General features: G+C 40.5%; 4 protein-coding genes across 12 annotated transcripts in view; 2 read left to right on the top strand and 2 right to left on the bottom strand.

The window, feature by feature from the left end:
* The window catches only part of arhgef16 (Rho guanine nucleotide exchange factor (GEF) 16), a 57,413-nt gene extending 55,687 nt beyond the window's left edge, over positions 1 to 1,726 (top strand). For all 5 annotated transcript variants that reach the window (XM_056384529.1, XM_056384530.1, XM_056384528.1 and 2 more), the window contains 2 exons: positions 187 to 288; positions 428 to 1,726. In XM_056384529.1, coding sequence (XP_056240504.1) covers positions 187 to 288; positions 428 to 567 — 242 coding nt within the window. In that variant the 3' untranslated portion in view covers positions 568 to 1,726. The remainder of the gene's footprint in view (positions 1 to 186; positions 289 to 427) is intronic.
* On the bottom strand, positions 1,581 to 6,715 carry ybx1 (Y box binding protein 1). 4 transcript variants are annotated; one of them, XM_056384532.1, is made up of 8 exons: positions 6,445 to 6,715; positions 4,472 to 4,535; positions 4,185 to 4,218; positions 4,008 to 4,097; positions 3,487 to 3,831; positions 3,016 to 3,113; positions 2,373 to 2,659; positions 1,581 to 1,923 (listed from the first exon to the last, which is right to left on the bottom strand). In XM_056384532.1, the coding sequence occupies exons 1-7, from the start codon at positions 6,554 to 6,556 to the stop codon at positions 2,419 to 2,421; spliced, it is 984 nt and encodes a 327-aa protein (XP_056240507.1). In that variant the 5' UTR covers positions 6,557 to 6,715; the 3' UTR covers positions 1,581 to 1,923; positions 2,373 to 2,418. The 4 variants fall into 4 exon arrangements, with proteins under 4 accessions (XP_056240507.1, XP_056240509.1, XP_056240508.1 ...); XM_056384534.1 differs by having other exon boundaries at positions 3,550 to 3,831; positions 6,445 to 6,714; XM_056384533.1 differs by having other exon boundaries at positions 3,028 to 3,113; positions 6,445 to 6,713.
* Positions 6,716 to 8,654: 1,939 nt separating this feature from the next.
* Positions 8,655 to 21,286, bottom strand: ppih (peptidylprolyl isomerase H (cyclophilin H)). The gene is made up of 9 exons (XM_056385935.1): positions 21,136 to 21,286; positions 14,087 to 14,151; positions 13,898 to 13,921; positions 12,102 to 12,146; positions 11,500 to 11,542; positions 10,022 to 10,114; positions 9,629 to 9,716; positions 9,486 to 9,526; positions 8,655 to 8,973 (listed from the first exon to the last, which is right to left on the bottom strand). Exons 1-9 carry the CDS (start codon positions 21,199 to 21,201, stop codon positions 8,905 to 8,907), a joined length of 534 nt encoding a protein of 177 aa, XP_056241910.1. The 5' UTR covers positions 21,202 to 21,286; the 3' UTR covers positions 8,655 to 8,904.
* si:dkeyp-100a1.6 (probable G-protein coupled receptor 160) lies at positions 14,226 to 18,756 on the top strand. Of its 2 annotated transcripts, none has more exons than XM_056385934.1 (2): positions 14,226 to 15,008; positions 17,061 to 18,756. In XM_056385934.1, exon 2 carries the CDS (start codon positions 17,112 to 17,114, stop codon positions 18,201 to 18,203), a length of 1,092 nt encoding a protein of 363 aa, XP_056241909.1. In that variant the 5' UTR covers positions 14,226 to 15,008; positions 17,061 to 17,111; the 3' UTR covers positions 18,204 to 18,756. The 2 variants fall into 2 exon arrangements, with proteins under 2 accessions (XP_056241909.1, XP_056241908.1); XM_056385933.1 differs by lacking the exon at positions 14,226 to 15,008 and adding an exon at positions 15,049 to 16,082.
* Positions 21,287 to 21,593: the final 307 nt, after the last annotated feature.

The raw sequence follows: 21,593 nt of genomic DNA, 5'->3' as shown, positions 1-21,593 counted from the left end.
CCTTTCCAGGGAGAAATGACACATCTCAGGAAGTAATGTGACAGGCTGTGGGTATTCAGTTGTGTGGCAGAGGAACTGAAGTCTTCACGGCAACTCAATAAGAAGAACCACATACAAAGTGCTGAAAACAGAAACAGAAAAGCTTTGGTTTTATTAACCACATAGAATTATGGGAATATGTTTCAGGTCTGCCACAGTATGAGGCCACTAAAGCCTACATGCCAAAGGAGCCAGATGAGCTGGGGCTGCAACAGGCTGAGCTTGTCATTGTCATACGGAAAGAGGAAGGTGAGGCCCTGTTACTGCCCTCTTACTAGCTGTAATAAAACTTGAATCCTGACCTTCTAGCCCAGTCAGTGTCCCTTCCTCTACAATCCATAAAAAGCATGAGTGCTCATATGAAACTTCAGCTGTCTGTTCTTCCTAGCTTGGTGCTATGGGGAGAGAATGCGAGATGGAGAGAGAGGTTGGTTTCCTGCTAGCTGTGCCACAGAGATCACCAACCCCACCGCCATGGAGAACAACGTGCAACGCATGAAGCGCTTGCGCAAAGAGACCAACGTTTGAAGTGCAATACTATCGTATAAGGATGTACACGGGACAAAATAACAGAAACCCCTTCTAGTAGATTTGTGATACTCACTTTGTTCAGTTTTTGTTGAGACTGCATTACTAGTGAATTACGTTGGACATAGGAAAAGTATTAATTATTGGTCCAGAGGTCCATTACCAACAGACTGAAAGACATGTTCAAGGATATGTAAAGCATTAAAAGTGGACATTAAAGCCATCTTGGTGCCCCCAGTGGTAGAAGATGTACAGGAGCCATGAGGTACTTGGTTTGATTTCAACCAGTCAGACAATCCAAACCAGTTATTTTAAAACATGGCCATTAGGTAGAACATCAAAAAACTATTTTTAGCAGAGCCATATATATATATATATATATATTTACTTCACCTTCTAGTGTGCAACCAATAACTCATTTGCAGTAGTAGGATTTTTTTGGCCAGCAATGGACATTTCATTGAACTTGTACAGCACTACCTTGTTATTTCCTTGTTGGTGTGAATGTAAATTTTAACTTACTGGCTGTAGTAAATAATGAACCTCTAATGCAGCCTCTGGTTTTATTTCCAAACTAGTAGCTAGAAAATGTAATGTTATTGTCTACATACACTGTAGTGTGAGAAACTGCATGCGAAAAAATTGAAGTGTATTTCCTACACTTTGCTTTCAGGAATGTTGTCCCCTGAACCCAAGATGAGAAATTTGATCCACATAGTACTAAATACGGGTTACATTTGTGTCACATGTTAATGGTGCTGTCTAGGGTTTTTGTTACCATGGTTTTGGTAAACATTAGCCTTTTTAAAATGTAGTTTATGGTATAGCATATTATTGTTAAAGTTGGTAGATGAAATATTTACTGCACCGTACAAGGTTGTCTTTGTCTACATGTATGAAAGGAAAAAACACTCCCAGTCTACACTTTAATTGAAAGAAAACTAATTCTGTGGTTTGTGCCATTGTGTAGAGCCCATATACTTGAAAATAAAATAAAGCCACCGGAGACTGTATTCCTGGTTTCTGGACTTTTATTTGAGCTTGCATTTTGTTAAAATGTTTGAATACATAAAAAGTTATTTAAAAATGTCAAACTGACCAGATATCAAATTCCATTTTCTCTTTAAAAACCATTTGGTGTAAAAACTTAGGACAGATTTAGAAAAACATTTGCTGTTTCCCCAAAACTTTTTGTAGCTGTCACATAAAAATAATGGAAAAAAAACAAGTCTGCATAGATTCTGCAGGCAATCGGTGGTAATCTGGTCAAATGCATGGTGCAAGCTTGTGACGTTCGTCAAGTCAAATCTTTATTGCTCAGATCTTGTTTGATGTTTCTTCTTGTTGACAAAAAAACTGTGAAAGAAGAAAATTTGCAAATTAGTCCATTGTTCATCTGTTTACTGAATTTTCATTTGGCATTTTCAATCATTTGGGTTTAGTCATGTAGATCGCTACATAATGAGTTGCCTGAAAATGTGCATCATCACCAAATAGCAGAAAAAGAATGCGAAGCCCAAAGCTATTGCTCATGTTAGTGAGACAATAGCGAGCAGGCTCTATGGTGCCAGACAGTTTGCTTTATCAAATCCACTGCATTACCTCATGCTTTGGATCATCCGTTACAGAGCCAAAAAAGTGCAATGACAAGCTAGGCAGGCTTACTTACGGAAAAGAAAATAATATCTATCAAAGCCCCTTGTGAACCTCAATGTGCTCCACATGCTGAATCTGAAGAAGATATCTGAATGTATAGGCAGCTAAAGCTGATGGAAATGAAGGCCGTCACGAGGCCATAGACTCACCCGGACGATGGTAAAAGATGGTAGGTGCCGGTGGGCAGTTTGCTTCCTACTCAGCCCCACCCTGCTGGGCCTCGGGAGCGGACGTTTTCTCTGCAGATGGGTCACCTCCTGTCTTGGCCTCCTTGTTTTCCTGGCCGGGCTTGCCACCAGTCTGTTGGCGTCTGCGGCGGTAGTTGAAGTTACGGCGGTAGCGCCTCTGGCGGGGCTGTTGGTTTTGACCACCTTCGCCACCCTGATTCTCCTTGTCCTCTTCACCGTCCCGCACCGGTCTGGGACGGGGTGGACCCCTGGAAAGAACAGGAAAAATGGCAAGAGGCTGTAAGCAAACACGACGCACACAGTGACGAAGTGGAGATATCATGCAAAGAACACATCGTCCACTGAGACAAGATACTGTTTAACAGTCGTAAGACAATTGCTGCTGGAAAAAAAAAAGACAAATTTGGATGCACAGCTGCAGTTTGAGGTTAGGCTGTAATGAAGGGAGAGCTTCTTTGGCCAAAACAGGTGGCATCAATTATTATTAAAAGGTTCTTTTTAAAAGTTAAATTTAGTTTGGGGGATTTGAAGCTAGGATCCAGACAGTCCAATGTTTTATTCTCCCTTTATTGCAGCCCTGCGTCAATGAAGCCAACATGCAAACCTTGGTCTGAACCTTGGTCGGAAGCCTCTGTAGTAGTTCTGCCTCACTGGTTTGTTGCCCTGGTCTGGACCTCCCTGGCTCTCGTCACCCTCACCTCCCTGAAAGCCAACAGATCAAATAGCAAGTGATACACTGCTTTTTCCAGAGTCAGTACACAGGCAACCTTAAGAACATGTTTAATGTATACAACATAAAATAGTTGTAATGAAACTGGCCAGGTTGCCATTTAATGTTGAGAATGATAAAAAAAAATCAACATCAGGCAGCTCTGACGGAGCTGAGGGGCCTATTTGAATCAGATTGGAAGGTATTGGCAAGACCCCCGATACACCAAGATCAAATTGTTCACAACCACGTGAGTGTTAGAAAGGAGAGTGTTTTAAGTCGTGTATGACAACCTATCAAGGGTCCCAATTTTGTTACGGGACAGCTGGGTGCCTGCTTCAGGATAGTAGCCCTGTGACGGCGTACCTCAGTCATCTCTCCGCGTGGTGCGTTGGTGTACGGGGGCCGGCGCCCGTAGCGTCTACGTACAAAGTATGGCGGGTAGCGCCGTCTGCCAGGGTAAGTGGGTCTGCGCTGCTGTTGCTGCTGGTCTCCTTCAGGGGCACTCTCTCCCCCTTCTCTGCTGCTTTTGTCTCGACCTCCGCTGCCAGGCTCACCCTCTCCGTCACTCTGGTAATTCTCTGGATAGTCTCCGCCACGAGGAGGGCCCCTCCTTCGGGGGTAGCGCCTATAACGGTTCCTGTCAGCAGCATACTTACTTCCTTGGACTGCAACGCCTCCTGGGCCAGTGACATTTGCCGCCTCTGCTCCCTGTACCCAGCAGAATTTTTTTTAAAGAAATGTAATTGCTCAAATTAATTATCTGAGGAAGAACAATTACTGGGGTGTTTTTTTTTTTTTTTTAAATAAATAAAAGGAGCTGCAAATTAAAATCAGGACGTTCGACCTTGTCACAAAACTGGATTACCAACCAGAACATAGTTTACCTTCTCTCCCTCGACTACATCAAACTCCACAGTTTCTCCATCTCCAACACTGCGAAGGTATTTCCTCGGGTTGTTCTTTTTGATGGCTGTCTGAAAACATGAAAAGTTCAGATGTGAGATTTTAAATTTGTGATTGTTTTAAAAAAAAATTAGAAAACAACACAACCTACAACTTACCTGGTGTACAAAAACGTCCTCTTTTGTATCATTCCTAAACAAAGGAAGAAAACCACTCAGTTACTACTTGGCAGAATTCTGTTAAGCCACATAATTCAACAGATTGCAACTAAACCAGCTAGCATAAGGATTAATCAAGTACTGCACAGACCAGCAGACAAATCGTCTGGTCAGCTTTGTAAGCAAATCAAAGCCATAATAGGATTGGGAATGGTCCTTGACACACACACACACACACACAGATAATATCAGAGATTTAAAGAAGCAGGGATGTGGGGTTCACTTGCCTATTGATGAAACCATATCCATTCCTGACGTTGAACCATTTGACTGTACCCAAGACTTTTGTTGCTGCAAAGAGACACAATAAAACTAAATGAATAAGCAAGGTTAATGTCCAGTCATCACCTTTTTGTGTTACACTGACAGGAGATTGCACTGTGCGTAAATGAAGAGCTTCCAACAAGGATCTCTGTTTCGCAAGACCTTTCTACCCATGAGAAACAGTAATGGAATCAAATAACGACAGATGATGAGAAACTAACCATGGCCACAGATAATGTGGAAGTTATATTTAACTCCCAACTGTCACCCTTTTTATAGATCCTGATGCTTAGGGGTGCCCTATGCCAGCTGCACTTGGTGTGAGGCATGACCAAAGAGAACTATGAGCCAGTAATGACTACACCATTTCCCATGTAGATCTAAAGATGTCTTATTACCGGCATTATCAGTGACTCTGTCCTTTTCGAAACTGCTGTGGTGCAACATGCCGAAGACGGCTTAAGTATTAGAGTAGCCCGGTGTCACTGACAACGTTTCAAAGTTCAACTACTACAGACCTACTGCCCCATTTTTGGCCACACTGCACATTGCCTGAGCGCTCACACGTGGTAGAGTCGCGCCCGGATATGTTAGCAGGCAGTGAGCCCAGCTGGCTTGTTAGCATAGCCATGTAGCTAGCTGGGTCTGAACCATGTGGTTGGATTAGAGCCAGCAAGCGGAAATGACCGTAAGACATCAGACGGCATTTATTGTGACCAATGGTTTTTTAAGCATTAAAATAAATACGTCGTTGTTGTAATTGTTTTCAGCAAACCGACAACTAAATGTTAAAAAAATCCGTGGAATCACACGGCGGACATTTTAGGTGGCCCCTTCAGCCATGTAAATAGCTAACATTAGCTGGCTAGGCTAACATGGTTTCGTTAGCCAACGATCAACCATTGCTGTTAAGTACCTAGGCCATAACGATAGCGCTTAATTTCGAACAAAATTCGACAACCGTTGACAGTTGAATTCTTGTGTATTTATAAACCAGCGTTGATATGATTGTTTCGCCAACTACATTGGACAAAGGTTTGTCTGTGTTTCGGCTATTTTGGAGGAAAATTACCATCGTGGAATCAGACTCTTTGGTGTGAACAAAGGGACGGCCAGCGGCTAACGTTAGCTTGCGTTCGACGACAGCACCCGTAGCCGGTTAAGTGAGCAGTATGCTGTGTTCCACCACGATGTGATTAACATTTTAGCTACTGATAACTTTCCGACATCTCGACGTAAACTACTGTAGCCTGACAAGAAAAATCCTGTAAAGAGTGACATTAACGTTGGCGGACAGGGGTCCCGATGACAGCTAGAAACAACTTCAACGGTCGTGCATGTGACGGCCAACCGGCAACACAGGATTCTATGGCGGATACTGAACATTAGAAGGCCGATGAACAGGACAGATTACCGATTTAAATTGAAGGATTATTTTTTACCAATCGCACACCCTTATCTTAAAGTAATTCCATATTTAAGTCATACTGTTAGTAATTAACAACTGATATTAAATTACCAAACAGTGGGTATAGAGGTAAATCTAGCACTGTTAACACGATCCATCCTCTAACTGACATTTTTAAGACTGTTTCGCTAGTTGACAGCAAAAGGAAATAATTTTACTTTGGTAAAGATAAAGCCTACAATAGCCAATACTTTATTGAGATCCACCACTATTTTACAGACATCTCACAAATTATTCATAATATGCAAAAAATATAAGCGGCCTTTTCGCGAAATTAAGATTTATTTGGCCCTCTGCTAATTTCAAGTATTCTATGTGAGTTGACGACAATGTCAGATTAACGTAGAAACCCAACGGTTAATTGAGCCAGCGATCGACTCGTAAACGTTAGCAACCGCCGATTTTCCGCATCGCCTCTACTGGGTCCCAAACCACGTTAGCTAACTAGCTAATTTCCCGTAGTCTTACCGATGACCTTCTTATCCCCCGCGGAAGCTGCGGCTGCCGGGCTGGATGGGCTCTCCGCATCGGCAGCAGGCTGCGGCGGTTGTTGTTGTTGTGTCTCGGCCTCGCTGCTCATGGTTACTACTGGTTGGTAATGGCTTCTGCCGGCGGCGGCTCTCTGCTATGTTTCCCGGTGCTAGATGGTAACCTGGGCCGGCGGTGGTGGGGGCTACTGCCTTCGGGCTCTCTGCTTTCCTCTTTCCGCTCCCGTTGCCGATCGAACTGGGCAGACTGTGGAACTGTGCCGGGGAATGTTCTTGGTTGGGGGACCGCCCAACGACTCTTCGTATTGGCTAGAATCATCAACGGAAAACAAAATCTGTTCTTATTGGCTAAGACAACTGTCAATTTCGTTTGATATACGCGTTTGCAAAAATTGATTGGCTAAAGGGAACGTACCTGTCCATTTCCACTGCTTCATAATGATGTCAAAGCCAGACGAGTCAGACAGATAACTGACACTTTTGGAACAGTGTCTTCTTGCCTGTGTAAATGCCATACCACCCAATAACATTTACCCATTGAGAAGTAAAACAAAACTTTAGATTTTCAGATTTGTCTCTCAAGCCTTAGAATATGATTTCAACTTTGTAAACTGGGTGCTACTTAAAGTTGCATGGGAACGTTGATTGTATGGCTGCCATCACTAATGACAAAATATTAAATGCCTGTAGATATTGTGTTGAGAGATATCTGACGTAAATTAAGGGGAGAATTAGGAAGGCCTTTATTTACTTAACTGATGTACATGTTATATCTTACATGTTTAATGCGCTGTCATTTCTCACCCCAGCCTGTGCACTCTATTTCAGCACACATACAGTATGTAACACAGTTCACTATGCCATATCATTGAAATTATTCTACATTCACTGGAAGAAATTTTAAAATCTTGTCAATCCTACTTTCTGTAAATTGTGTCTTACATGGTTCTCCCTCTTAAATTTGAACATATACAAGAGCTCAAATAGTGACAGTGAATCCTTATGTAATACACTCAAATTGTCCAGCGCAATAAACTAGGTAAAATCTGTCACTATCCTGAGTGAATTTAGAAACTCCGCAGAGCAGACAGACCCAGACTGAGTGCAAGACAACCCCCCCACAGCCCCCCACCCATTGTCATGTTAATGCTCCACTGGCACGGTTTATGAGCATTGGCTGATGTGTGAAGAACTCGGTGTTAATGGCCAAGCCCCATTCTCCCACACAAAGATGGGCTTTAGCATTGACCCCAGAAAGCCTCCCCACGAAGAGACCCCCCTCCTCAAAAAAAAAGAAAGAAAAAACAAAAAAACAACCTTCTTCCTGCCTCCATAAGAACAGAGTCTACATCTGAAAGGATTCTTTTGTGTCAATGGAACAAGGTCCAAGGCAAAAAGAGGGAGAGCGTGGATGGGGGAGGGGCTCTGGGAGCTTAGATTTGTATGGATGGCTAAGACAAGAAGAGGTAACCATAAGTTCAGCAGAGGATTGCTCGGCACTGGAGTGTGTGCCTTTGAGGACTCGTGCCTTTTACTGTAAAGTGCTTCCCTCCTCTGCACCATGGCAGTAGGGCTAAGATTGAGTATTACCCACTATCACTTCAGAATCCACCTGGGCTGCACGATTCCTAAATGATAACTACAATCTCTTTCCAAACTAAAGAATGTGAGGAAAACATCCCTGCATTTTCTAAGGGGCAGAAAATTAGCTGAGAAAATCTACCAAAAACAGTGCATATCACACTGGGTACACAATGTTCTTAAAATGCAAAATTGAATTCAGAGCAGTTTCCAACCATGGATATGTGACTTCTTCAATACACATTGAATGAATCTTTATTTAAAAAAAGGCAGATAAAAAAGTGGATCAAAGTAAAAGGGCCTGATAAGCTAAGTATTTGAGTTTAGTTGGTCTTAAACTCCACGGCTACTGTTAATATTGTAATACACACATACTTTGTGAAATTGGTTAACAGCAATTAAGTCCTTGTTACTGCTTTGAGCTGAATGTAAAACTACAAATGCATTTTTTAAATAGAATTTATACTTTTACTATTTGCTGAGAGAATAACATTGACCATTAAAACATTGGACAATATAAAACGTGGCTGGGCCATGTTAGAAAAACTCTCAAGTGTGATGTCATTTACAAATAGTTTTTTTTTTTTCAAACAAACAAGATGACCTCCAGAAGTTTATAAAAATGTAAAACATTTTATTGATAAATGAGACATTGAATGAGGAATGAGAATGTTTCATACACTAACCAAATTAATAATTACTAACAATTTAACTTTACAATGTGCATTCTGGGAGAAGGCACCCATACAGGAAAAATATGTGGCTTTATATTTGCTGAGGAGTATCAAGCAACAATTAGACACTGCTTCATGTTTACAGAGGTTGTGTAGTTTTTCCACTGGTGTTGTGAGAAAGCTGATCACATCTCTCCACACTGCGCAATGAGGATGGGGAGTTTGGGCTTGTTGTTGGGTCCTGTAGGGACGTTCTGTTGGGAGGCACGAACACACATTTAGAACTAAAAACCCAACTTTAAAACTTTACACTCATTGTTGGATTTCAGTTGCAGGTAGGACGCCTGCTCGCAAACATTTATGACACAAGTTAGTCAACATCAATCTGGAGGTAACATCATTCAGGACAGTGAAGCCTGTTAAAGATGATAAACAAGCATTTAAGACACATTCTGACATTGATCTGAGAGATGAGTGGAATAATTAGAGGACATAAAACAAATCAGTACACTGCTGTATGAAGAAGACTAGGCTGTCTTGTGTTGTGTTCATATCCTGCTGCTATCACACAACATTTTTATACTGTGTTCAAGCTTGAATACACTTTCTTGTTTTCAACAGTATGAGTCGGCCGCCTCCTGTCACTCTTCTGCTCAGATTTTTGGGAATTTACAGATCAGTTTTTATTCTTGCCAAAGGAAGAGGAAATATTTGAACCACTGAAACCAATACATTAATATGAATGAATATTCAAATGAGTTTTTACCTCAATTTTTCTCATGATCAGCAAACCATCAACCACTTTTCCTGAAACAGTTGTGAACAAGTCAATTAAACTCTGACACATAAACAAATTAGAAAAGCTCTAAATGAATATGAATGCACAATTAGTACTGTAGACTTACTCACCAAAAACAACATGCTTCCCATCTAACCAGTCACATTTCGTACAGGTAATGAAAAACTGACAACCATTTGTCCCTGGACCACTGTTTGCCTGAAAAGCAGTATTTGTGAAGATAAAAGGAAGACTTAGAATACTGAGAAATAATGGCAGTTTTAAACATATTAAAGCCAGAGTTAATTCACTTTGAATGTATTAATCAAATCCTATTGTCTATAGAGATTGTGGTCAGTCCACTTTGAATGGATTAATCAAATCCTAATTAACTTTTTATTTTACAGAGCATAGAAAATGATTAGAGGAAACCCCCCATGTTGATTTGGCTGAAGTCAAAGTAAATAGACCTTTTTGTGATTCAGGAGTGTCCCTAACATCAGTAAATTGATCTACATACATACCATGGACAGAAGACCAGGCACAGAATGCTTCATTCTGAAGTTTTCATCTGCAAAAGGTCCTCTGTAGATGCTGCAGATCCCGGTGCCATCACCCTTCACAAAGACAAACAAGACCGGGCTTTCAACAGAGAAAGCTACAACACAATCAACACGTTTCGTGGTGCTGTAATTCATCACATGTCCCCCAGAGGGTGACACACCAAAGTATTTCTGCCGGGTCAGTTCAAAGTTCAACTGCAGTTTGTCGGACATCATGGGAAGACTTAGTATGGCCCCGAACACCGACCGGTGTGTCGACCCTGTAGTAATTTGTTTGACAGAATTTTTTCTCCTCCAAAATAAATCACTTTCTAAGCCTACACATGCTCAAAAACTCATGAAACTTTGCACACGTGTCAGGCCTGGTGAAAATTTACATTTTTTGTGGGTCTTGCTCATGGCTGTGGCCAAATGGCCCAATAGCGCCCCCTTGAAAATTTCAATGGGGCACTACTCCCAACTTGTTTCACCTACATGTACGAAATTCGGTAGGCACATGTAACATGTCACCATACCCTAATCCCAACAGGAAATTAGATATTTTGAATTTACTATGCAATTTTGGCATTGTTTTTGGCATTTACAGACATTGGAATTTAATGAACTCGTCCTAGAGAATTAATCAGATCATATTTGGTGAGTCTCATCTTACAAAGTTTGAAACGCACAATTACACAACTTTGAGTTTAGTCGTGTCATGAACGGCCTTGCCTGTGGCGCTGCGGTGAATTTCGATGATCCGCCATGAAAATTTAACCTGTTATAACTCCTGCACACCTTGTCCAAACTGCCTCAAACTTCATGTTTGATAAGAGTCCCGGCCTGAAGACATCTACATGGCAAAATTCTGTTATAGTCCTAGGAAATGTAATGTTATGGGATTTGATGTACTCCTCCTAGCAAGTTGACTGCACCCACTTCAAACGTGGTCAGAAAATACTTCCAAACTTGATGATGCTTGATTCTGAAGATTGTGAGTTTTCATTTGAGGGCGTGGCTCTGGTGGTGTGGCGAATTTTGCAAGGAAGTTGTTATAACTCTATTATACCTTTTCCAATCTGTCCCAACCTCGGTCAGAAAATGCTTAACACCTTAATGATGCTTCATTGTGAAAATTGGCAAATTTTGATGTTTCTCCAATGAAACAGGAAGTTGCTATAACTATAATATACTTTGTCTAATCCTCCTCAAACTTCATGTTTGATGACAGTCCCACATTGGAGACATCTGCATGCTCCTATGACGTCATTGTCATAGCACCACCTACTGAAAACAGGAAGTAACCCTTGAGTGACATTCATCATTTGATCTACATGACGTTTTCATGGTCTGGTTGAAACTTCATGTACAGGAACGTAATGTGTGTTGTGTGTTTTACCGTTCCTACAGATGTGACAGGAAAACTAATCAGACAGCAGACGAGGTGTGCATGTACTTACATTTACAAAGTCCCCTCCTTGTATCATAAAGTCTTTGATCACCCTGCCAAAGAACAATTGAAAACATCAGTGAATTCAGTTTTGCTGAAAAGCTCAACCTAATCTTAGGTAGGAAACTGTTATACAAAAACACAGATTTAGCCAGGCAGTCTGAGACATGCTGATACTGTGCCTAGAAAAAGTTTTCACTTTTTCCTGTTGATCAGTGTCCAGCAAAGGCACTTTCAATCTATTTTTATTAGAGACAATAAGAAAACCTCAAAAGGAGGGTGAATACTTTTGATGGTTCCCATAAACCACTGCAAGATATGACACTGTTTAATCCAGGTGACTAATGATTAGAAATCTTTACTTTTTTTACTTCTGCTTTTAGAAACAAACTTCAAATGAATAATTTGCCTCTATAACAATAAATATTAGGGGAAACAGGAGAGGCTGTTCCACCCAGAAGACAATCAGTTTAAATAACCAACAGAGGCTGGAGGTGTCTAGTTGAGTTGAAATCATTACAAATAATATACAAAGTAATAAAAAACCATTAACATCTTTCCAACATTCCAGTACAATTTGAGCTGTACAAATCAAGCCGCCATGTTATGTACCTGTGGAATGTGCAGCCTTTGTAACCAATGGGGACTCCATCCTTCCTGTGGGACAGATGTTTGAGACAGCAACAGTAAAGACAAAACACACTGTAGTGTATTACAAGCTATCACCTCTCACAAACAAGGTTTTTCTCTGTATCATTTAAAAGGATCCTGTTATATTGTAGTGTGTTCATGAAAACGTTTGACAAGCATGAAGAGCGTCTATCACCTTCAGTGCAGATCTATAGCCATGTTTAAAGCTGGCAGCATTAAAAGTCCATTCAGATGTAGGAATACCAGAGAGAGACAGCTCATTAGGCTGTTTTTTCCCTCTGCAGACGGTTTAGGTGTTATGGCTCAGTGTATCCTGGCTCACAGGGTCACAAGGTCATATAAAAACTTCTTTAGTTAAATGTAACAAATCATTCTTAAAGAATCTGCAGAGAATTTGGACTGAAGGCACAATGAGAGGCCCAAGTACAACACATAGGTTTCATTACTGCACATGCACATTTGAATTTTACAGACACCCATCTCATCTGTACTTTACTACTATTATTTTGATTGATTGATTGATTGATTTTTTGTTTGATACAATGAGGCACAGCTCTTTCATCCTACTTTACTTTACTCCTGGTACAACAATACCTCTCTGAACTGGGATCTGTACCACAAAGCAAGATAAGTGACTTATCCAGCTATCTTTGGGCTTAACTCAGGTTTTTCAGTATCACAAAGCTGTCTGACTTTTAACTGGGGTAAATCACCATGGTAATTTATGCTGCATGGCATGAAAGTGGATGTCAGCAGTTGGAAGACGGAGCAAGTGAGCAAACGGGCCAGGTAAACTGCATCAGCTGATGACCCTCCCGTGTCAAACCAGTTGCCTGCTGAGGTCAGCCAGGAGGGACAACACAGTGTTGATGCTTTTATAGTCTTATGTGATGACCTTGTGGTCATAAAATAAATATTAAACATTTCCCACAATTATAAATGCACCAATTCAGTCATGTAAACCTCATCAGGCATTAACTAACTTCTCTCCTCAATCTCTGCCACGGCAGAAACAGTCTGACATAAGCTTTAACTTGTTTATGTGCTCCATATACATGTTTAAGTTTCTTTGTCATATACTAAAGATACTTGTAATAATTCCTGCACTTATTTACAGAATATCCCTAGCCTTATTTAATATTTGGAAATTATTTCTGGTGTTTCTCCAGCTCCTTATCATATGCTAGTAATGTGATCATATTGTTTACATGTCAGCTGGTGGAATATCACTTTCTGCTGTTGCTATAACCAAATATACATGCAGGTAGCACTGTTTCATCATATTAAGGATTTATTCATGGTTCTGACAATGTCACTTCTCATGCAACAACTCTAGCTCTTTTATATGAACACACTGATATCCAAATAGGAAAACCCAGAGTTGACTGAGCAGGTTGATAAGCAGTTTGTGATACTGGTTATTCAGGACAGGTGATGTTAGGCTCAGTGAAGCCATCTAACCCCAACAAAGTTAGACTAAGCTGAACTTGCTTCATGTATTGGCCCCTGGTTCTTTGATATGCAGACATGTAAATATCCTTTAATGACCTGATATGCATATGCATATGGGGGATGTGGCTCATAGAACCCTATTGTGTTAACCAGTTTTCTATTGATCTCTTAACCTAATAAAAGGAAAACAGGTTATTTAATATATATATATTCAAATATCAGGTAACTGCCAAATGCTTGGACTTGGAATGCTCTATATATACTGGAATTGTATGTAAACACAAGAATACAACCTTCCACCTTACCTGAACTCTCCAGTGCAGAACTGCCTGCAAGAGATAATAAATAATCCATGTTAACATATATACCTGTGACATCTCATTCTTTTAAAAAGAAAAAAAAAAAAATCACAATATATAAAAATGAAAAAAACAAAACAAAACAGTATGTGATCCAATAATATGAGCAGCCTGCGATGCAGACTTTCTCCTTACCGGAAATTTTCTGCCGTCTTGGGAACCACATCAGCAAACAGCTCGACCTTCATCCGTCCAACATCCTGACAAACACACAAACAACACACACAACAAGAGATATCCAGTGAAGAGAGGAACATATACACCTGAAAAGATGGCACAAGAGAACAGATGAATGGGGGCTACTCTACGACATTGACGACCTCACCTGGACTGACCAGTTACACTCTGACTTGGTAACAGTATCTAGCTCCAGGATATGTTCTACTGAGACACTACTTATATTTCTATTCAATAACTAGCATAGGACTTCACCTTCAGTTTCTGACATTGAGTACAATGACATGTTTCGCTTATTCCTTTTACATCTTTCAGTTCTTTGTTGAATTTGCTGAGAACATTAAATCTACTCTAGTCTGTGTCCCATGTCTGACATCATCTCTCAGGGGTCAAAACATACATAATAGAAATATGTTAATGTGAGGACGCAGAACATTACTGGACATTAAATCCTCCGTGAGCTTTGTGTTCATGAGTGTGTGTGTGTGTGTGTGTGCATTCAGCAGCATGGGTATGTGTCCACCCAGGCTTCCCACAACCGAGAGGGACATGCAAAGTGGCCGACTGTTACAACAACGTCAGTGTGTCTGTGTGAAAACAAACAATGAGCTGGTGTAAAAAGAGTGGTTTGTCCTCATGACATCACTGCACAACTGTCCCCTCAGTCTCCGCGGACGAGTCACTATCAAACAAGCAGCCATCAGATCTCCTGTCTTTTCTACATAGACAACTCAGTATATTTCTAATATTGGAGCGATGAAATGAAACAGAGGCTGAGTGCGTTGACATGGAACAATCATGGACCGCAGAACATTTTATCTGCTGGGGGTTTTCTCTGACTGGAGTGTGACGTCCCCTGAAGACAAGTGCCCAGCATCTGGTAAGACAGCGTGCAACATGTAATAAAAGTCATGTCGTTTCTAATCAGACATATATATGTAGATTTCAGTGTCTACATTGTGAAGAATTTATACTGTTTACTGCGATGCTTTACTGTGGGATTTAGACACATATTAAGACTTCACTTAACAGCCATGTTAAACAGGCCAAAGTCCAGGAAGAGCCATATCTACCACACCCACTCTCCTGCAGCATGTACCTATAAGTACATGGAGCTATAATATTCACACTGAAAGCAAACAGTTGCACAAAGCAAACAGATCGAACCAAGAACCTGTGACAAACTGTAAAAGTAAATTAAACAATCATGACCCCTTTTAATTTTTCCAGGTAAAGTTGTGTAAAACAGACAGAAACTCTGAAGAGTCATGGTAGGACCTGAAGAGGTTCATTTGTAACTGACTATTTCTGTTCATTCAAATTTCCCACTGTTTAAAACAAGGTCTTACTCTTACAGGTCGACAGTTCTGCGTCAGTATCTAACAGTTAAATACTGCAGCCAGAGGCCAAGTATAGTTGCTGATAACCTCTAACTGTGCTAACTTTTCAACAGACTGAGTGAAGAATGTCATTAAAAGCAGAATATGAGCAGAGCAGCTGTTCTTGTTAGTCAAGTAGCAAGTATTTCTCTGAAGCCACCTCAGGCCTCCAATATTCAATACTCTTTGCTGTGTAATTGTATAGGGACATGGTGTGAGTGAACAAAACCAGTTATAGGGTGCGGTTTCAACTAACAAGCATTGTTAGGGTTACCTGTCACAGGACATTTAAATCAATAGAACAAGAGGCAGTTACCTCTGGGGCGTACGAGAGGGAAAACAAGCAGGTTTCCTTGAAGACAACAAAGGCGTGTCCCATCAACTGTTTGTATTCACGGAAAGGTGGAGCCACGAAGAGCAGCTTAAAGGATAACTCCACCTGACAGCAGTCATACACCTGCACCGATGAGTCTCGGTGAAAGCATGCAGGGCATCTAGCTCGCGCTGCCACACAAGGGTTAAACATCTGGATCTCTACTGAGACTCGCTGGACCACGATAACCCTGAGCAGAGAGGTACAGGCCAGAGGAAAGTGTTTGATTTTTCTTCCTTGTTGAGTTAATGCTGCACGCTTCACGTGGCAGAACTCACTTTACCTGTCATCAATGTTGCAAGTAATGTGGAAATTCAGGATGGTGTGTGTGTGTGTGCTGCTGGGATGAATACCGCTGCTTTAACGATGTATAATTGACATTAAGCTGACTGTACAACTGACTGGAAGTCAGAATTGATTGATGAGAAAAAAAAAGCTGTTTTAACTTTTAGTTTTAATAGAACACATTCAAAAACCAAAGCGTGTTTCAAAACTGTAATGACAAAAGTCAAAAATGGAAAAATGTAACATTGTCAGTGTATGAAACAGAGTGAGAGATCCTGGGATCACCAGTGTTTACAATATGGCCTAAATGTGAAGTTCGCTGAGGCAAATCAGTGTGATCCGTGTTTGATGACAATTCTACCTGCTGCTCTACACTGACCAAACACCTTATTGTTCAACCTGCGTGACTTTGGTCTAGTTTTTCATCAAGACAAAGTTTTGTGAAAGTAACACATTAATCAATTGTGTTATGATTAGTTAAATTTAACTTTAAAACTTACAGGAACAGAAATGCAAATAGTTTCACAACCATCCAAAAGCAGAGTTTCTGGTGTAAAGATTTTAAAAGGAAGATCAAGATTTTCTACATGTGTCATTTTGTGGAGTGATAAATGAGTCTGTACCGTCTGCACAGTGTTTTATAGCAGAAGTAGCCCAACTGAAACTAAAACCACTGCTAAAGAATGAATATACTGTGAAATATAACATTAAAGAGCAGAGGCACTCTCCCACACAGCAAAAATGATGACAATATAATCTATCAATATGACTGTCATTAAGGCTGTCATCTCCTGATTAAATTGATGACGAGATAAGATGCATTGTTTTTAACTGTTAATTGCAGTCTATAGCTTGTAGAACCAACATTATCTTTTTTTTTTTTTTTTTTTTACAGCTTTTCCTGAAGCACCTTGATACTGAACTGAGCACTGGTGCAGTAACTGAAATGCCGCCAGAGCTGACAGAGACCACTAGCAACTCTGTCAAAATGCTGGCCATTATGAAGCAATGGGAGGATGGATCCGGCTGTCAGACAGACAACACTGAGAAGTATCTGGCACTTCTGCTTTTCAAGTTGGGACTGGACGCGGTGGTTTTTTACCTGTGCTGCCGGAAGCTGCATGCCTCCTTTCTAAGCCTGTGCAGCATGTCCCTCCTCCTGGCTGATGTGTTGGTGGCGTGCTGTATGGCAGCCGTGTGGTTTTTTGGGGCTGAAAGGTCTCCTGTGTCGGCCTGCCTCTTTTTGGCTCATACTTCAGCAACATTTGGAGCACTACCACTACCCATGATGTGCCTGGGTTTACTAGACTACTGTATAGAAGATACCAACATTGGCAGGCAGAGCACCTTCTGCAAGTTCCTCAGGAACATGGTCTTGACATTGCTGGTGTGGACGCAAGCTGTTATTTACTCCCTCAGTTCTGTGAAAGCTAAGATGATGGAACTGGATTATATGACAGGGATAAAGGCCGTGGTGTGTGAAGTAGAGGAGTCCACACTGGTCCCGTACTTTATTTTGGGGATTTTCACCACAGTATTTTTTACAATGCTGCCCTTTTGCTCAAGAATTACCCAGTGGGTGAAAGAGGCTGACAGGATATCTGAATTGAGGGAAGAGCAAGAGAACCAGGGGAGTGATTTGTTCATCTCAGCCCCCTCCACAGAGACAAAGAGCAGCAAGGAGTATTATCTGGAGACCACCCAGCCACGACCACCTCTGTGGTTCAGCCTAACTCTGGGCTTCACTACAATCTGGATGCCTTATCTTATAGTATCTGTGGCTTGTCTGGTCTTAGGCTACGGAGCACCAGCCTACATCACTGTTAACCTTCTTTGGTTGGAGTGCACCAACAGTTTACTGGTGGTTGTGGTGCTCTGGTTAAAGAGCAAGTGGCTTGGGCCGTACAGCCAACTACCAGAAAATGTGTGTTTATTGCACGTTTACTGGCATTTGAGCAAAGGAAGGTGGCAGCAGCAGCTCCCTACAGGTGTGTTCAACCCGTCAAAACAGAAGAGAAGCACTCTTCTCTACGTGTAACAGACCTGACAGCCTACACTGAAAATGAAAACCATGATGTGAGGGAGTGAATTAAGACTTCATGAGAATGGCCAAGCCTCTATGAGCAGTTCACCTATGTGAATGCTGTGACAGTCAAAAAGCTGCAGCCCTCCTCTCTCCATCAGCACATGCACAAGTTCCCCAGAGCAAAGAATTAAACAGCAAAACATTGACATGAAACTGTGACTGGACTTCTAAATGTCATTCTTTGAAGAGTTAAGCAGCAAAGTAAAAACTGGCCATTACACAAAACTTGTTTTTTTTTTTTGTTTTTTTTTTTTTTACAGAAATCAACATAGATGTTATATTTTCTAGATGAATTTGTATTTGTTTGTCATAAAGCCCTATATAAAAACAAATGTAGACTTCAGGTATATGCTATGATGCTATGATGACTAAAGCTTTATATCTAATTCATTTTGATTACCCCAAACAGGTGAGGATTTCAAAATGCTTCTCAATTAAATATTCTGAAATACAGTCCTTCGTTTTTCTTTCACTAAACCTTGGTTGACCATTAAACCTTTGATTAAACAGACCCAGTTTTGTCCTTTCAGCTACATAAATCTAATGTGTATTGACCAATTCAAAGAGATTCAAAGTTCATTCTTGCCCTTGATGAAGGTCATGTGATATGATGAAGGAGCTCCACAACAGCTACTCAATGGACCTTGTGATGATGAGATTGGTTATTCAATAATGGACTTGGAACCTGAGCTTCTAACGCAGTGTGAGCAAGGTGTCCTAAAAGTGCTAAGAAATTTGAAGTGAGACTGCTTCCTCAACCTATCTGAAGAGTTTGATGCAGATATCAATTTAGAATTAGCCGTTTGTGTTTTTCTCAATTAGTCATAATTCATATATAGGTCTATTTTACTCTAGTGTTTGTAAATATTAACGTATTAATAAGGCCTTATTTCACATAACAGATTTCTGTCTGTGCTTCTCACTGTCTTTAAGTGGGTGGGGCTCAGTAGGGAAAAGATGACAACAGATAATATTTCACAATATTCACATCAGTTTGCTTACGTCGCCAGCACTGATTAATTCACACGCACACAGACCAGATGAACTGGATTTGTTACATATCAAACCCAAGAATACCCAAGGATTGTTTTCTCTTTGTCTATCGACTTTTTCTAGTCGTGAATATTTAATGATGCTTTGATTTGAAACCAACCAGGGGCTTTTAAAGAACTGTCAGTATGGAAGTGATAGCAGGTCCCAGTCTTGTGCTCCACAGTTTTGTTGTGGGCTGACTGGACCACAGACTGTACCTTTAAAGGGAATCATAATCCACAAAGGATATAACAGGAACCAGGAACCAGGAAATCCCATAAATCGTTTTGAATTCTGTGTCACTGACTTCATTCACTGTACACATTTACTATAAACACATTAAAAGTGTTCACTGAAGCTTCCTTATTTTAAGAAGCACTAAATGTATCCTTAACCATTAACACAAGGTATTAGTCAATGCTGTATTTCTAAAATGACAAAGTATATTGAAAGTAGGTAAAACACATCCACAATGCAGAGGTTTGGTTATTATACCTCAACAATTTCTCTTCTTGTGAGAGCTGTAAGACCTAAGAGAAACACAATAACCAATGGGGGAATATTACATTTCGTTTCTTTAAGTTGAGTGCAGTTAAGTGCACTCAGGCAAGATAAAAAAGTGCCAGGATAAAAAAAGCAAGGTAGGTAAATAGAAGTAAGTTGATACTAGATGTTCTTAAATACTAGGTCAAACAAACTGCTATTCAAAGTCATAAATTTAGAGCGTAGAATGTACCATTCATAGAGTGGTATGTTGTCATGTGAGTTAATTTCTAGATTTATGTAATAGACATAAACTTTGTATTTATTTTTCCTGGTATAGGTGTTGGTTCTGACTCTACATTGTGCTCATTTGTAATTTTGTCCAAAGGTAGTTAAGAGTTCATTCCACCACACTTCTTCTCAAAAACCCAACACCAGCACCACCTGCTTTTCCCCTGTGGCATTTCAACTGTCAGTTTCATGCATTTTATAAGTCCATAAACTAGAAGGATAAAATATTGGGATAATATATTTGGATTCACACCCCACCAAAGTCAAGCAGCAAGGCCTGTTTTCACGCAGTCCTGGTCAAGTTCACATTAAATGGTATATTTAAAAAAAAAACAAAGAAAAAACACAGAAATGATGAGCTAGAGATGCAGGATTCTGCCATGTATGAAGAATAAAACTGGAAACCAGAAAACAAGTATCGGATTTGTTTAGATTAACCACCTGATTACTTCATTATTTTACACATGGCAAAGATTAGGAAGAAGTTCAGAGCTCCTTAATCAAAATGAATGTCAGTTCACGTTTATTTGATGCAACTTTCTGTTGTGGTTTCAGAGATTTTGTTATTTAAAATAACATAATGATGTGCTCTAGGTCAAATGTTAGTTTCATGTATGGAGGGAAGGACATCTCACTCCACTCAACAACATTTTGAACACTGTTCATGATGCAAAAAAGGTAAGATTATAAATGCTGCTGTAAAAATCAAATGGAAGTGTTTTTTCTGTATAGCTCTGACGGTCCTGCTTATGAAGTTTAAGGTCAGCTCTAAGATAAGTACTGACTTATTAGCTATAGAAAGATATTATGTGGAGAAAGCAATAGCACCCACACCTCTCCTCACCCACGCTACAAGACGCTCATCACAAAACACCCTGCTGAGAGGAAAGTCCATCTTGTGTTACTATCACATGTATATGAAAGGGAGCCGTTTAAACAGCACGTTGGTGGTGTTCACTGGATCACAACTTTTCACTAAAAACAGACATTGTGTTGAGTCTGGTGACATGTGGAAACGTTGACTGAACGTTAGCTGGAAGCTAAAGCCGCTGTTAGCCAAGTCCATTTTTCTACTCACCTGCCCTCCAATGGTGATGTCGAAGAAAACTATGGGATTGTTGGGATTTGTTGACAGCAGAGACATTGTGAAAATTTCCTCGCTTTTTGAGACTATAGTAATTCACCGTTTGAATTTCACCCAAGTACTTTGAACATACTGCACATGCGCCGTTCGGACCTACAGTGGCTCAGGAGAGACAAGTTACGGAAAAGGCGCTACAAAAAGAGCTTGGTTAATCTCTCAAAGGTGCCGCCTGGTGGTGACGTAACTTTACAGTTGAGCTGGGTGACAAGAAACCAAAAAGGCCTGTAATCGTGTTTCTTGTGCTTTTGCATTGATCTTGTGAAGCCCCTAATTCCACCTTTATTGAAGTTTTTACTGCAGTGAATGCCAACACAGAAACCTGGATTGCTGTGGAAGGTGCTTTATATTCACATATAGCACTTACATACGACTGTCGATCTGTTGTCACAAAT

This window comes from Seriola aureovittata, chromosome 9, assembly GCF_021018895.1.
Source record: "Seriola aureovittata isolate HTS-2021-v1 ecotype China chromosome 9, ASM2101889v1, whole genome shotgun sequence".
Taxonomy (NCBI): domain Eukaryota; kingdom Metazoa; phylum Chordata; class Actinopteri; order Carangiformes; family Carangidae; genus Seriola; species Seriola aureovittata.
Note: the sequence above shows the minus strand (reverse complement) of the source record. Positions and strands in the feature narration are given on the sequence as shown.